Source organism: Elephas maximus, chromosome 6, assembly GCF_024166365.1.
Source record: "Elephas maximus indicus isolate mEleMax1 chromosome 6, mEleMax1 primary haplotype, whole genome shotgun sequence".
NCBI classification, from domain to species: domain Eukaryota; kingdom Metazoa; phylum Chordata; class Mammalia; order Proboscidea; family Elephantidae; genus Elephas; species Elephas maximus.
The window spans coordinates 120,274,545-120,289,641 of record NC_064824.1 but is presented as its reverse complement, the minus strand read 5'-3'; the positions used below and the strand labels follow the sequence as shown (position 1 = coordinate 120,289,641).

Here is a 15,097-nt window from a genome sequence, read left to right as displayed (position 1 = left end):
TTAATGTTAACATATTTGAATGACATTTTACAGCCTGTGTGTTTGAAAAATGTTCAGAAGTGTCACATATACCTTAGAAACAGACTTCATTTATAATTAGAATCATCATTTGCGTTTATCCCTAATTGTCAATATCTTAGGTAACCTAAATAGCTAAACCAAACCTACAAAAGGTCATCTAAAATGCATACAGATGGAAAGTTATCTTAAGGATGCTTTATATCTGGTCGTTTATTTATATTAAAAAAAAATTTTTTTTTAACTGGCTCCAGGGATTTTTTTTTTTTAGATCTGTTTTAACACTTCTTGTTGTTAGTTGCCTTAGTTCACACTTGCCCATTCATCAAGTATTTATTAAGCACTACAGTGTGCTATGAGTCGTAATTGACTCGACAGCAGTTGGTATGGTTTTTTTTTGTTAACTATGTGCCAGACGGAAACCCTGGTGGCGAAGTGGTTAAGTGTTACAGCTGCTAACCAAAGGGTCGGCAGTTCGAATCTGCCAGATGCTCCTTGAAAACTGTATGTGGGGTAGTTCTACTCTGTCCTATAGGGTCGCTATGAGTCGGAATCGACTCGACGGCACTGGGTTTGGTTTTTGGTTTTATGTGCCAGACATGGTCCTGAATACTAAAAAGATATAGAGATGAACAAGGTAAAGTTCTACCTTATGGAGGTCATTAAAAAAAATCCATTGCCGTCAAGTCGATTCCGACTCATGGCAACACTATATGATAGAATAGAACTGCCCCATAGGGTTTCCAAGGAGTGGCTGGTGGATTTGAACTGCTGACCTTTTGGTTAGCAGCCAAATGCTTAACCATTGCACCACCAGGGCTCCAATAGCTTACATGTTTGTATGTGGAGGGCAGGTATTTTACCAATAGGGAAGCTGAGAATAGGAAATTTGAGTGGCTTACCCAAGATGGCAACTAGTAAATATCAGACTCAGAATTTTATCCAAAATCTTTTTAAAAAAACCATTATTTTCCCCACCAAATTAGTAAAATGAAGAACACTCTAACTTTAGATATTTGGATCAAATTGTTTTTATCTTTACCTCATTTCACGTGTTCTAGGTGCCCTGGTGGCACAGGGGTTAAAAGCTCGGCTGCTGACCAAAAGATGGGCAGTTCGAATCCACCAGCCGCTCTTTGGAAACCCTCTGGGACAGTTCTACTCTGTCCCATAGGTCACTCACTATTAGTTGGAATCAACTTGACGGCGACGGCGACGGGTTTAGGTGGTTCCTTTGCCCTTATATTTGAGGCAGTACACCTTTGCTCAGCCATCCTTATTTCCCTAAGCTTACTCCACTTCCTTCTACGGTTTCTTTTGGAATCCATAGTGAGCTCCTCCCTATTCTGGTTTCCTGTCCCAATCATTGCCTTTCTTCAGCCCAATATGGTTTAACTTTTTAAACCTAAGTGCCCCAGATAGTTCTACTTTGGGTTGTAAATTGCTCAAACAAAGCCTTAAAGAACATTTGTTGAATGATTGATGTGTCAGCGTGATTTGTAAGCATAAAACAGAGGAAGTGAAGGGTATGTTTTGGAATAATAACTGTGATGCCCTTGAGAGTAATAGGAGAAGATGGCCTCAGGGATGTGCATGTCAGGTCAGGAAAATAGCCATCTTTTGATCGTTGACAATTCACCTTTGAAAGTTTGAAAAGTAGGGACTCAATTGAACTAAACCACAATCGTCACTTAAAGAATTGCCCTTTTTTTTAATTCCTGCCTTTGTGGTTCTTACATTCATCATCTTTCCCCACACATACTGCTGCCAACTAACATGACTGGCTCTCCTTGTGTGTATTGTCTAAATTCGGGCCACTGAGAGCACCTGGTTATGTCCAGGGACACAAAGCTTTTCTGGAAGCAAGCATTTCTACTTTTATGAAGAAAGTCAGTGGGTAGATAGGGATGCTTTTGAATTTAAAATGCATCTCTTTCATTTAGTGGGGGATACTATGTACATTAGCCCCCAGCTTCCTCCTGGCCTCTCCATCTTTTCAGCAGTCTGTGTCTAAAGATACAGTATGGTGAAGAAGTGCCTTCTTCTTAATCTTCCTTATGACCGAGGGAGCATGGATAATAAGGGAATTAACAGGAACTGCCGCCTCTTGAATTCAAGAAAAATGAGTCCCCTGAGTTGACATTAGAGAGTATCTTCTCAATATGATGATTATAAAAATTCCCCCCCCCCTTTTTTTAACAGGAAGAAGAGGCCAAAGTATAAGATGGTACTGATACCAAGGATTATGTTATTCTCTGCTTTGTTTCCCTTCTCTCCATCAGTGCCTCGTTCAGTAGGTACCCATTAAATATGTGCTGAATGGATGCATCAGTATTGAGAAAGACCATGCTCTGGGAAGTAAATGACAGCACTGAGGCCAGTGAGACCTTTTTCGGCTTGGACTTTATATGTTGACAGAATTCCCCCTTGTGATTAGAAACCCTCTTTTGAACTAAGGCATTGATTTGTCAGAGCTCCTATTAAACTGTATATTTGGGGGAAGTGTTCAATCTGTTATTTTATTAGTCTCTTCTCTTTTAGCCAAGGGCAGAACTCTTGGGGTATTCAGACTCAGTATCCAAAACATTTCTAACTGGAGTTGCGCTGGGTGGCGTTTACCAAAGTGTGGAAACATACCAGTGGTGGCCTCTGAGATGATTTTAGGGAAGACGTAGATGAAATAATGCTTGATACTGAATTGCTCTGTGTGAAAGTTAGTGCCTTTTCAATTCTCAGTTCTTTAATTGCTCCAAGGTCAGAATCTCTAGCTGGTGCCAGGATATCTTTCATGCCTTTCTAGCACTGGCTCATCTCTCTTTTTAGCAAAGTTCAGAGAGGCAAGGGTTTCCAGCAAACATTTGATGGCATTGTTTTATTTACATTATATTAATTTTTTATGGTTATCTCCCATTAATTGCAATTGATAACAGGATTTCACTTACACCAGTAATGGGAAGTTTGTTTTCAAATACAACAACTTAAGTAAGAAAAGTGAGCTAATTTAACAAAAACTTTACATAAATCTTACTACAGGGGCAAAGGGATATGGCATCAGTTACGTAAGTGGCATGAGAAGACTGATGCTTGGGAACCATGGGGGCTGGGGAGAGGATGGGAAAGAGCCATTGCCAAGTGCCTCATCTAGGGAAAGGAGCCATAGGCAGGCACACACAGTAGGGTGATGGCTTCCAGATGTAGAGTTGGAGGCTGTATTGGGATAGAAAAAGTTGAGGGAAAAACCCTCCAAAGTGGCAAAAACTATGACATGAGGGACATCTAAGTTGCCCCTTGTCTCCAAAGGCCCAGTTTTCCCAACTGGTGTTCTCCTTACCAGAGAAGGTAAGAAGCCCCTCTCCGGGGGCAGAAAATGGCCGCCATATCACACAACAATGCAATGAGCATGTTTGGTTGTTTCTCAGCCTTACTTGACCATGGATTACTTTTGTCACTTCTGCCCTCCTCTAGCATCTCGTTCTGCAGAACCTCTGTTCCGGAAGGAATTCAGACTTTACAGCTGTACAACCTAATACTTATTTTGTGAACTAGAGCAATTTATTCTACTTTGCTCTGGTTGCCCTTGTAATGTGGGTCCTGGAACAAATGTCCAGTTAGCAGTTTTATGGCTGTCTCCGTACTAACCATCCCATTTTCATTGAGCCCTTCCTGTCTATCCCTTGCAATTTCTCTTTTATCTCTTATTTTCCTCCATCCGTATGACAGCTGACGCAGGGTCCACTCTGTTGGTTTATTCTCACATTTTTGTCTCTCAGTATTCCACGTCAGGCTCTGTTTAGAAAAATTCTATTAGCTTTTTTTTAACGTGATTACATTGTTAATTCCCTGCCTGAGAATTTTGAGCACCTCGGCTGAGCTCACATTCCCTTTGAATGGGTACAGAACGCTGCTGCTGGAACTTCTCAGATGGAAATCAGGTTTATTTCCTACACGCAGCTGAGGGAAGCTGTCTTAGTTAATCAGTGCACTTGGAGGTCAGGCTGGCGATTCTTTCCCGAAGAGTCTGTCAATTATCAAAAGCTGACCCGGACCATTTCTGAGAGAAAGTTCATTTTACAATTTTATGATTTTCCTCCCTCCTGCTTTCTTTCTAACAGTCTCACTTTTCCATTTCATTTCCCAGTTCTGAACATCAGAGTTTAAAGAGCCCCTTTTTATGGAGCGTATGCTAAAGTGCTGTGTTAGGCAATATATTTATTACCTGGAGTGAAACGGCTTTTCACAGCCAGGTGGCCTTCTTGCTACTGCTATACTTAAGAAAGTCACTCCTTGGCTTTTATTAGACAATAGCTCTGTATCAACCAGTAAAGAAAGAGAATGCGAAAGAGAGAGAGAAAGACAGAGTGTGTGTGTGTTAGGAGGGCGGCCTTAATGCATCTAATGAGCACATTTCCGTCTTGCATTTTCCTCAGATGTTCAGTGGCTTCCATATGTTGCTACACACAGCTTTGTTCATCTAGTTGGGTATTACTAACCTTGGGGTTGTCTTTGATGGAGGACATGTGTATCCACTGTATCTTTCTCTTGTGTTTATGTCTGAGATCCAATCTGGAATAGTTTTGGAATTGAGAGAGAGAGAAAGAAAAATGAGGGGTGTGTGTGTGTGTGTGTGTGTGTGTATGTGTGTCCATCTCTAATAAGGATGCCCCACTGTCAAGTAACCCCCTCCAGGAGGCGCTCCCTGGTGGATTGGCTTCAGCTGGAAGACTCCCTTTTGAGGCTGTGGTATGTGCTGCTTGGCTTTCAGCCATCACTGGACCTGTCAGATATGGTCAAGCGGGGTTGAAGCTTTTCCAATTCCATTTTACTCTATCTCTTTTTCCCTCTGAGTTATGGGTTGGCCAAACCAAAACCAAACCCAGTGCCATTGAGTCGATTCCAACTCATAGCGACCCTATAGGACAGGGTAAAACTGCCCCATAGAGTTTCCAAGGAGCACCTGGTGGATTCCAGCTGCCGACTCTTTGGTTAGCAGCCATAGCACTTAACCACTATGCCACCAGGGTTTCCTATGGGTTGGCAGTTCTGTGTATATTGGGGAAGGTGAGAGGGACGACACAACTAAGTTTTTCCACAATGGCCATTTTGTAAGGTTTGTTGTCATCCCTGTATATAACACTTCACACATTTCCACAGTTTGGGGGCAAAAAGAGAATATACTTTCCATTTAGGGAGGCCCCTAATCTCTAGTTCTACAGACCAGCTTTGGTAGATAAGATTAAAAATGTCATGAATTGTCCCTCTTCTCTTTGGAGATTGCTCGTTTGTGCCAGCCGTTGTCAGTCAGTGCAGAGCCTGACAACAGCTGACTGGAGATGTGACCACTGTGGTGGAGAAGCAAGAATTAGACAGCCTGGATTTATAAATCTCAAGCATGTTCCTCCTCCCCACCCCCAATACACAGCCGGCTGAGGACTGCTTTTGTGTCTTTCTGAGTTAAAAGAGGGAGGTTTGCTACTCAGCAGGCAAAAGCAATATTTCAACTCTGTTGTAAAGTAGTTGCCAGATGCCGTATATGTCCAGAAAGACCACCATTGTTTTATTTGTATTTTCCATCATTACGTGGTTGTATTCAAACTGAAAACTTTTAACTATAATTAAGCAGTACATACTTGTATTTATCTTGGGAAATTATGTAAATTTTTGCCTTCAGCATTCCCTTCATACCCAAGAAAGATTTGCTTTCTCTTGATTTTATAAAATTTATAAAGACCGGTAAGATGACAGCCATCATACTCTGGAAGTAGGATGAGATGTAGTTTTGTTGAGCTTAGAAAGAGATTTTTCAAAGGCTTTCATGCTTTGCAAAAGGTCAAAATCTAGGCAGAGCTCTCTATCTCCACAGTGTTTTTTGGGGAGTGGCTGTGGGTACAATGGAAATGAAGCTCCAGGCCTGTGGACCTCCAGGCTTTTCCTTCAGAAATTTTCTAAGACAAATCACTTCTAAAAAAATGTTGGAGAAAAGACTATAAATATGATATACTTTTGCACTGGGAAGACCAAAGCGGGATGGGGGAGGGGAGGGTGACAAGACCATCATTCATACTTTTCTTAAGTAAGATGAAATTATCGACTGATACTTAACAATCCCTTTTTTTTTTTTTCCGAAAGTAAAATTTCTTATGTTTTTTTTTTTTTTTTCCCAACAGCACCTTCATCCATTGCTTTGGTCCAGGCTAAAGAAGTAACAAGATACAGTGTTGCATTAGCTTGGTTGGAACCAGATAGGCCCAATGGGGTGATCTTGGAGTATGAAGTCAAATATTATGAGAAGGTAGTACTTGACTAAGCAACATCTTCCCTCCTTTCCTCCTTTCTTCCCTCCCTTTCTTTCTTTCTTCTCTGTTTAGGTTTTGGCCAGTTAGAAATCCTAGCATGCCAGTGAATTCCAACCAAATACAGTTTGCTTCCCAATCAAATCCCATTATGAATTTTATGCATTAAGCTAGTTATTTTGAAAAAGAGGCAAAATACATTGCATTCTAATATAGCTGCATTTTTTTCTTTCTAGTAATGGAAATCAAATAGCTAAGTCATTCTGATCTATAAGCCTTATATCGGGGCTAGTGAGTCATAACCACCATAATAATAACCTGTTTAAGTAGATCGCTGCTATTCAGAATGAAGGTGTGGGTTTTGATGACTTTTAATAGAAAATCAGGGAAAGAAAATTACATTCTTCAGCCTCTTGAAGTTGTAGAGAGGCATTATTTTTACAAATAATTTGTCTCTCTTAAAGGACAGAATTCTGAAGATAGCGATTTGCATTCAAGGTTGTCTAGAAAGCGAACAATTGCTTTCTCTTTCTTTTTAAACATAATCTCGTATTGGCTTCGTTATTAGAAGCAGAAAAGGGGCAGAATTTTTTTTCATTGAAACCAGATTTTACAAAACTTTTGACATTTTCAAGACAGAAAATAGAAAAAGACAAAGGACTTGCATGCAGTGATTTCTGTTACATTGCTGGGTGTGGAGTGAGAAAAGCCACCAACTATCTTTGAATGTTTTTTTTTGAATTACGAGTATAGACCTGGATATGGTCAGTGTCAACAAGTTCGTACTTGAAATTGTCAGATCTTTGGCCATCTAGGAAGTAACAATAGTACTTACAGCGCTGAGGAGAACGTGGGGTTGAGAGACTTTTTTTTATTTACCTTCAGCTTCTGAGTAGACTGGCATGGCTCCTTTAATACTGTGCCTAGAATGAGCAGAGTCTTTATTTTACCACCTTTCACAATTTTATCTTCCCGTCACGTAGGATCAGAACGAGCGAAGTTATCGCATTGTCCGGACGGCTGCCAGGAACACGGATATCAAAGGACTGAACCCTCTGACTTCCTATGTTTTCCATGTGCGAGCCCGGACTGCTGCTGGCTATGGGGACTTCAGTGAGCCTTTGGAGGTCACAACCAACACAGGTAACTGGGCTGTCCAGACTGGACTCCAGAGCAAATCCCATTACAGTGAAATGTAAGAAGCTGTGTGCAGTTTTTACTTATGCAAATATATTATTGGAATGAACGTTGCTTGAAATACCGTAACCAATGTCTGTAACTTAGAAAATCTCATACAATTTAGAGAAGAATATTTTTCACAACAGTGTCTGGCCTGTCTTTTCATGTGAATGAAAAATGTTGTCTATTTTTTCTTGTTTTAAGCCTTCTATAAACCACAAAAAATGGGATTACTAAACTAATTGAGGGTTGCATAGCTACCTTACATTAAGATAAGTTTTCTCCCATAGAGGATTAAACAGCAAGCTTTACATTTTTTTTTAGTTCCTACTTTTTTTTTTTTTTTCTGGAAATCTGTTTAAATAAAGTCAGAGGATTTTTTTTTTTTAAGCCCCTTTAGACAAATATATCAAATCTTTCAACATATTGAGGTGAATCAACTGGTTGGTCGGTTAGGTGGAAAATGTTTAGAGGGCCCACTCATGGACGAGCAATTTATATAAGATTCCCACCTCCAGAACTGACAAGCCCAAATTTGGCCTACTTGATAAAACGATGGTTGGGACAGAATTTTTGACATCAGCTCTAGAAATTTCCATCCATAGCTTATTTATTAATGTTCATAATTTATTAAATTAAATAAGAATTTTCAAAAGCAGATTTAAAACAGTGCCCTAGAAGGGAATCTTGAAGGGAATTGACATGCTTTGGGGTTATCCTGGAAAGCTTCAAGAAAGAAGTGGCTTTTGAACTGGACAGCAATCAGCAGGTTTTCCATAGATAGAGAGGAGAGCATTTCAAAACTGCTCCTTTTTTCAGAAATTTCGAAATCTCTTTCTCACGAAGGACTGCATCAGAGCGTTATGTAAGGGTTAGGGCTGGGGGTTAAAAAGGAAAAGAAGAAAGAAAGGGCAATGACTGGCAATGTTTACCATTGGATTTCCTAAGAAGGGAGAAGAAAGCAACCTTTCTTCTTCTGGCTGAAATTCTTCATACAATTATAAAAAGATTGTCTTCACCTCATTAAGGCTGTCTTAGGAAATGCTATTGAATGAATACGAAGGGCAAGAGAGGCTGTGAGCATTCCGAATGGCTTCAGAAAGACAGAAATTGTGGCCCAGTCAGAAGTTCTGCCTCTTAAGACCTTCGCAAAGGTGACCCTTATGTAACCGTTGTTTCCAGTGCCTTCCCGGATCATTGGAGATGGGGCCAATTCTACAGTCCTTCTGGTCTCCGTTTCAGGCAGTGTGGTGCTAGTGGTCATTCTCATTGGAGCTTTTGTCATCAGCAGGAGGTAAGCACTTAAGCCATTCGTGGACACTCCCCGCCCTCCTCTTTTTTATGAGGGAGCGTTTTTTTGTCTCCTTCACACAAAGCTGAGGCTTTTGATTAGCATCATAAACATAGCATTTGCATCACAAGCTCCTTCCTTGTTGCTTTGATCTTTCCACATCCCGACTGGGGCTGCCTGTGGTACCCAGTGGCAGTCCTCAAACAGCCAACTCCTGGAACAGCCCAACTAATTCCAGTAAACCAAGCTGAAAAAGCAAGCCAGGGAGAAATTTCTAGATATTCTAATCTCAGCTATTAAAAATAAATAAATAAAAATTGCCGTTGAGTCAATTCTGCCTCATAGCAGCCCTATAGGACAGAGTAGAACTGCCCCATAGGGTTTAATCTCAGCTATACAGTGTTGCGTTATCCCTCTTTTAAACCTGGACAAACTGCCAAAGACAAGAAACATCAAGATAGAACTTGGGCCTAAAATTTGAGCTTCGCCATATGCTAGCTATATTACTTAACCTTTTTGGGTCTTCATTTCCCTTTTATAAAACAGGGATAGTAGTATCTGCCTCAAAGGGTTATTGGCAGGAGAATTATGATAAACAGCGTAGATAACACAGCACATAAAAAATGCTTTAACATGATAAACTCAGTACCCATGATATTCGTGAATAATAACAGTAACTGAAACAAATAAATGGTGTAGTGGTTAAGTGCCATGGCTGCTAACCAAAAGGTAGCAGTTAGAATCTACCAGGCGCTCCTTGGAAACTATATGGTGCAGTTCTACTCTGTCCTATATAGGGCCACTATGAGTCAAGTTGGAATCGACTCAGTGGCAATGGGTTTGTTTTTTTTGTTTGTTTTTATAGGCCCAGTCTCCCCTCAGGAGAGGGCGTTTTCATTTCCAGAGAATATCCATTCAGCACATTGTGGGTGTGGCATTGCTCTTGGAAGTGAATCTTAAAACAGCTTGGTACTCAACAATCTAAAAGAGAGAGAGATGAAAATGGCTTGATGGCATTATTTTTGTGTTATCAGATTTTCCTAAATTATTGTTGCCACCGTCTACATACAACACTGCCTAGAGACTCTGGAGGAATCGTGGGGTGTAGCTACTCTTAGTCAGTATGTGCCCCACTTCTAGGCCTTCTTCGTTTCCAGTATGTGAGAATCTGACCCTTCCCCAGCCTTCACCCCATATCTCTCTGTTTCTAGGCCCCACCAACTTGCTTCACAAGGTGGAGTTTTTGGTAAAAATGAAGGCAGAATGGGCATGTCAAGATGATCCTCTAGAATATATACATTTTCATGTAATAGAAGTAGAAAGTGATGCTCAAGGATAAATTGACTTGTCCAGAATCATTGCACTGCCGTAGTGGTAGAACTCGAACCCGAATAGCCACATTTGACTCTCAGGCCATGGTCTGATGCATTGTCCCTCTCTGCCTCTTCTACAAGTGATCTCACTGTTGCCATGATGATGCTTCAGGCTATCTCCATGGGCCCGGGCAAGCTACCAGCTTTTCCCTCAGTTTGTAAAAAAAATCAGTTTGTAGTACGTTATAATTAGGGTGCTGTCCATACATCCCTGTTTGCTTGCATGGTCTCAGTCGTCTCATGTATTTTATTGATAGCATGCACCCACCTTTTATTCTCCAAAATGTCCTGCTTTATAGAGATCAATTATGGCCACTAATTATAAGGCCTATGGAACAATTTCTCATTCTGTGTGGGCATCTACGTTTATCATTGTGTTGATTCTTTTTTGGTGTGAAATCTATAACTAGGCGTTCCATCTTGAAGAAGTTAAATTTACCATAAACACCCCGTTGCAGTGATATATACATATAATCTTATATATAGACACACATGGAGACACACCTGCTTTACCCCACCAGTTGCCATTGAGGTCATTCTGACTCAGAGTAGACACACATAGGGTTCTCAGTGGATGGTTTTTCAGTTGATCGCTAGGCCTTTCCTCTGAGGTACCTCTGGGTAGACTCAAACCTGCAACCTTTTGGTTAGTAGTCAGATGAGTTAACTGTTTGCACCACCCAGGGACTACCGTTTTGCACCCTCTATGGTTGTATATCTTGGTCTTTGGAAACTTCAGCAGGGCCGAACAGAAATTGAATGTCCAACGTTTGTTCCTTCCCTGACATTTGATTTTGGAAGCCGATCAAGATGACTGTCTTCCTTGTCCATTGCCATTTGACTTCGTGTACACGTACACTGTCTGCACATACACACATGGAGAAATATACGTGTTACTGTATATCCATCCGTGGGTACATGTATGGGCTGAGGGAGTACGTAGAAATTACGTATTTCTGTGTTGGAAATGTTTCCCGTGAATATAAGCAATTTTTGTTATCAGAAAATAAAGGTGTTTAAATATCTAAAAATAGAAAACAATTACCTCCACCACCACCACCCCCCTAAAAGAAAAAAAAAAAAAAAAACTTGACTAAAATCCAGCCATGTATGATGCTGAGAGCTAGGCAGTGGAACGCTTCTTTGCAGAAAGTGTGTCTCATCTTGTTTTTAGACTATCATTTGAATATTGGTTGGAAACATTCTCTAGTTGTAGTCCATCTTGCTTTAGATTTACTTTTATCACCATTATTTTTTCAATTTAAAGTGGCCCTAATATAGCAGTCAAACAGGGCTAGTTAGAAATAAGTTGTCCTTATGATAATAGTTTCTTTTGAATATTCTGCTTCAAACATTTGGCTCTGGCAAAAAGAAAGGAAAAAACACATGAATATGTAATGCATGGAGACAAGTTTATTAAAAGCAGTGGCTATAGAAAATAGTGTCGTCAAGCTTGATGACTTAATTTCCTTTCTGCTTTTATTGATCGCTTTACTATTTAAGGCAGGATTGATGGCAGGATGCATCGGATTTCCAATTATGAGTCCCACCTTAGAGAATTGAGCCTGTTGAGTAACCCAGCGGTGATTCCTGTCCCTTCTCCCCCATTAAAAAAAAAAAAAAAATGTCACTTCCCAAGGCTGATAAACACTGCATGGTGATTGGTCCTCAATGGATCACTTTTTAGAAAATGAAATGTCAACCCTTTGCCCCCGTATTGATTCTTCTTTAGTGTCAGCCATAAAGCTGTCATGGGAAATGCTGCCTGGAGCCAGGTAGCTGACAAGCTTGGCAGTGGCTGATGCACACTCAGCCAATTCTTCTCCCCACTCGGGCTGTCTGCTCCGTTATCTTGGACTACAAATGTTTAAATGAGACAGGAACAGGTGATGAGAGAGGAGACAGGTAGTGGGGACAAAAGTCTGGCCCAGACTTTTAGTGAGTACAGGTGATAGGTGGTAAATGTTATAGTTGTTAGCTGCTGTCCAGTTGTTTCTGACACATGGTGACCCCATGTACAACAGAAGGAAACATTGCCCAGTTCTGCACCATCTTCACCGTCGTTAGCACTCATGAACCTATTTTTGTGGCCACTGTGTATTTTGAATGCCTTCTAACCTTTTTTTTTTTTCCATTGGACCATAGTCTGTTGTGATCCATAGGGCTTTCATTGACTAATTTTCAGAAGTAGATTGCTACACCTTTCTCCCTAGTCTGTCTTAGTCTGGAAGCTCTGCTGAAACCTGTCCACCATGCATGACCCTACTGGTATTTTGAAATACCAATGACATTACTTCCAGCATCGTAGCAACATGCAGGCCACCATAGTAGGACAAACTGGTAGATGGGCAGTGGAGATGGTAATAAAACCCAAAAAAACAAACCTCTTGCTGTCGAGTTGGTTCTGACTCATAGCAACCCTAAAGGAGAGAGTAGAACTGCCCCATAGGGTTTCCAAGGAGAACCTGGTGAATTCGAACTGCTCTTAATCACTATGCCACCAGGGTTTCCGGAGGAGGTGATAATGGTACTCCCGAAATAATCTTGCAGACTTCAGCCAGCAGTCTCCAGGACAGCAACAGCTTCAACAACCTAGTTGACTAAACCTGAATCATGTCCTTTGCTAAAGGCCGTTTCTCATTTCTTAGAGCCCCAGAATGTTGATGCCAGAATGGATATGAAAGACCCCTATGGGGTGAGCCCCCTCGTACTGAATCAAACACTGCTGATGGCGAGTGAGGTTTTTTTCAAGAGGTAGATGGACAGAAACACACAGTGAGAAAAGTTTCCTTTTTTCAAGCCTACTTCAGTCTTTTTGATTACCTCACCCAGAAAGTCCATTTGGTGCTAATTTGTCTTTTAAGAAAGAGGAAACAGCCGCAGGCTCACAGTTGGTATCTTGATAGATTTTTTTCTATAGCAGTTCCTTTATTTATTTCGTATTCATTCTAAACTGTATAAGCCTGAGCTCACGGCAAGCCAGAATAGAGCAATTTCCAGTTTCTTTGGTGAGAAGACATACTTTTTTCTTTGAGTTAACTTGGATGCGTAAGCACTTAGGAATCGCAGAGAAAGATTGAAGCAACGAAATTTGTAAACTTTATAAGTTTAAAATGATAAGTTATAGAAAGTACGTTGATTTGGACGTATGTATTTTTATCACTTAAAAATATATTTACATTTTTTGTAATAGGCGTCTTTTGGATCAGTATCTTTCTCATCACTCAAATTATAACGTCAGGATTCTTTCAGTTTTCTAGAGCAAACCACCGTTTTTGCTATTTGGGTTGTTTAAGGCACAGACTTCTTGTATTGGGGTGCTGCAGTCCCTAGAAATTTTAGCCTAAACCATAAGTGCCTCTTTTCTTAGCTTCCCCATTCTTCTGTAGGATCTATTTGTGATCTCTACATTGTAACCACTTCACTGCTTTTTCCAACTGATCTTTCAAGGGGCTATTAACAATGACATCATAAAATGCAATGATAAGGTCATAACCTACAGGACTAATGATTGAACCTCTGCTAAATTTCTCTGACATCTCCCCTTTTTAGTAATGATTCCAACTTGTTACCTCCAAAAGCATCCCAAGCTAGCATTAGTTCAGGTTGTTTTAGGCTAGTTTGTCTACCTCACGTGGTACTTTATTGTTCCAGGATGAGAAAAAAATTAAAGACTGGAATACAAGATGGCTCCCTCTTTTCTAAAGGACATTTGGGAGTCAGAGCAGGGATTACCCCATAACCGGTGGTATAGTTGCTTTTTGGTTGCTGTTAGTTGCCGTCAAGTCAACTCTGACTCATGTGACCCCCCGTACAGGAGGGCAAACCATTGTTTCGTCCTGCACCATCTTCATGATCGTTGCTGTTTGAGTTCATTGTTACAGCTACTAGCTACTTTTATACTGCTTTTCTAATGATTGGCAGTAATACTGGGTTTCCACTGATGTTAAGGTTATAAAGCATGGCTCTGACCTGAATTAAAGCAAAAGAAATGAAAGGATTTTAAGGGAACACGAAGTGGCTATGGCCCATTTTGCGAAAGAGCTACATAAATGGCCCAGGTTTAGTGTACTTCTTAATTTTAACCTTAACATCTTTTAGATTACGGATTTAAGGCCTGAAGAGGTTAAGCCATTAAACCGAGGCCACCCAACTAGTTAGTGGCCTGACCAGGACAGGAGCCTAGGTCTCTTGAGCTCCGATAGTGGCAACAATAGATTTTTTCATTGTCTTCCTCAGTGTCAAAACTGACCTTCATAGAAAACTAACATTGTGTGTCCTATAAAAGCAAAATTCCAAGAATCTCCCCAGTGATTTTGGTTAACCTTTGTGATCTGTGAAGGAGTGTGCAAGTCTAATGTGCTATATCAAGTCAGATTTGGAAAATTAACTTTACCTTCTTCCTGAAGGTTAAGATTTTCTGCTTTGGAACTGTTCCCCATCATGTTAAAACAGTTGCCATTCAGCTCATCTTTATCTTCCCTGGTACCCTGATTTTCTTCCCTGGAATATTATGATCCCAGAAGAATGAATACCCTTAAATGTTAGTCTAAATTAGCTCTGATGAAGTTATATAGATTCATACAATTAGAGGGCAGATGGTACCTGGGGAACATTTCTGAACAACTTTGCTGCAATTGTACGATTCAATTCCAACCATTTCAAAATCTTGCTCGTGAAGCACGTTTAGACATCCTCGGGTGCAAGAACAATGACAGCTTAAGGAAGGAGAAAAAGAAGGATGGCTTTTATGAATCTTCATGGGTGATGCCGTTAAATGCTGCAAAGGGCCCTCCTGGAGCCATTCTAGTTATTACATTGCTTTATTTCCTTTAATCTGCACTTTAGCTGAATAAATTACTTACCTTTTACTAATTAGTTTTGGAACAGCCAACCACATCAATCAAATCCGTCTACTCCGTCAAGGAAGTTAGTATTTTAATAAA

The 15,097-nt window shown here is 40.5% G+C and overlaps 1 protein-coding gene across 4 annotated transcripts in view; it reads left to right on the top strand.

The window, feature by feature from the left end:
* Window positions 1–15,097, top strand: part of EPHA4 (EPH receptor A4) — a 167,690-nt gene that overhangs the window by 115,000 nt on the left and 37,593 nt on the right. For all 4 annotated transcript variants that reach the window (XR_007517971.1, XM_049888303.1, XM_049888304.1 and 1 more), the window contains exons 6-8: window positions 6,183–6,307; window positions 7,292–7,451; window positions 8,670–8,781. Coding sequence is in view for 3 of the 4 variants with exons in the window: in XM_049888303.1 (XP_049744260.1) it covers window positions 6,183–6,307; window positions 7,292–7,451; window positions 8,670–8,781 (397 nt within the window). In the remaining variant the exon portion in view is untranslated. The remainder of the gene's footprint in view (window positions 1–6,182; window positions 6,308–7,291; window positions 7,452–8,669; window positions 8,782–15,097) is intronic.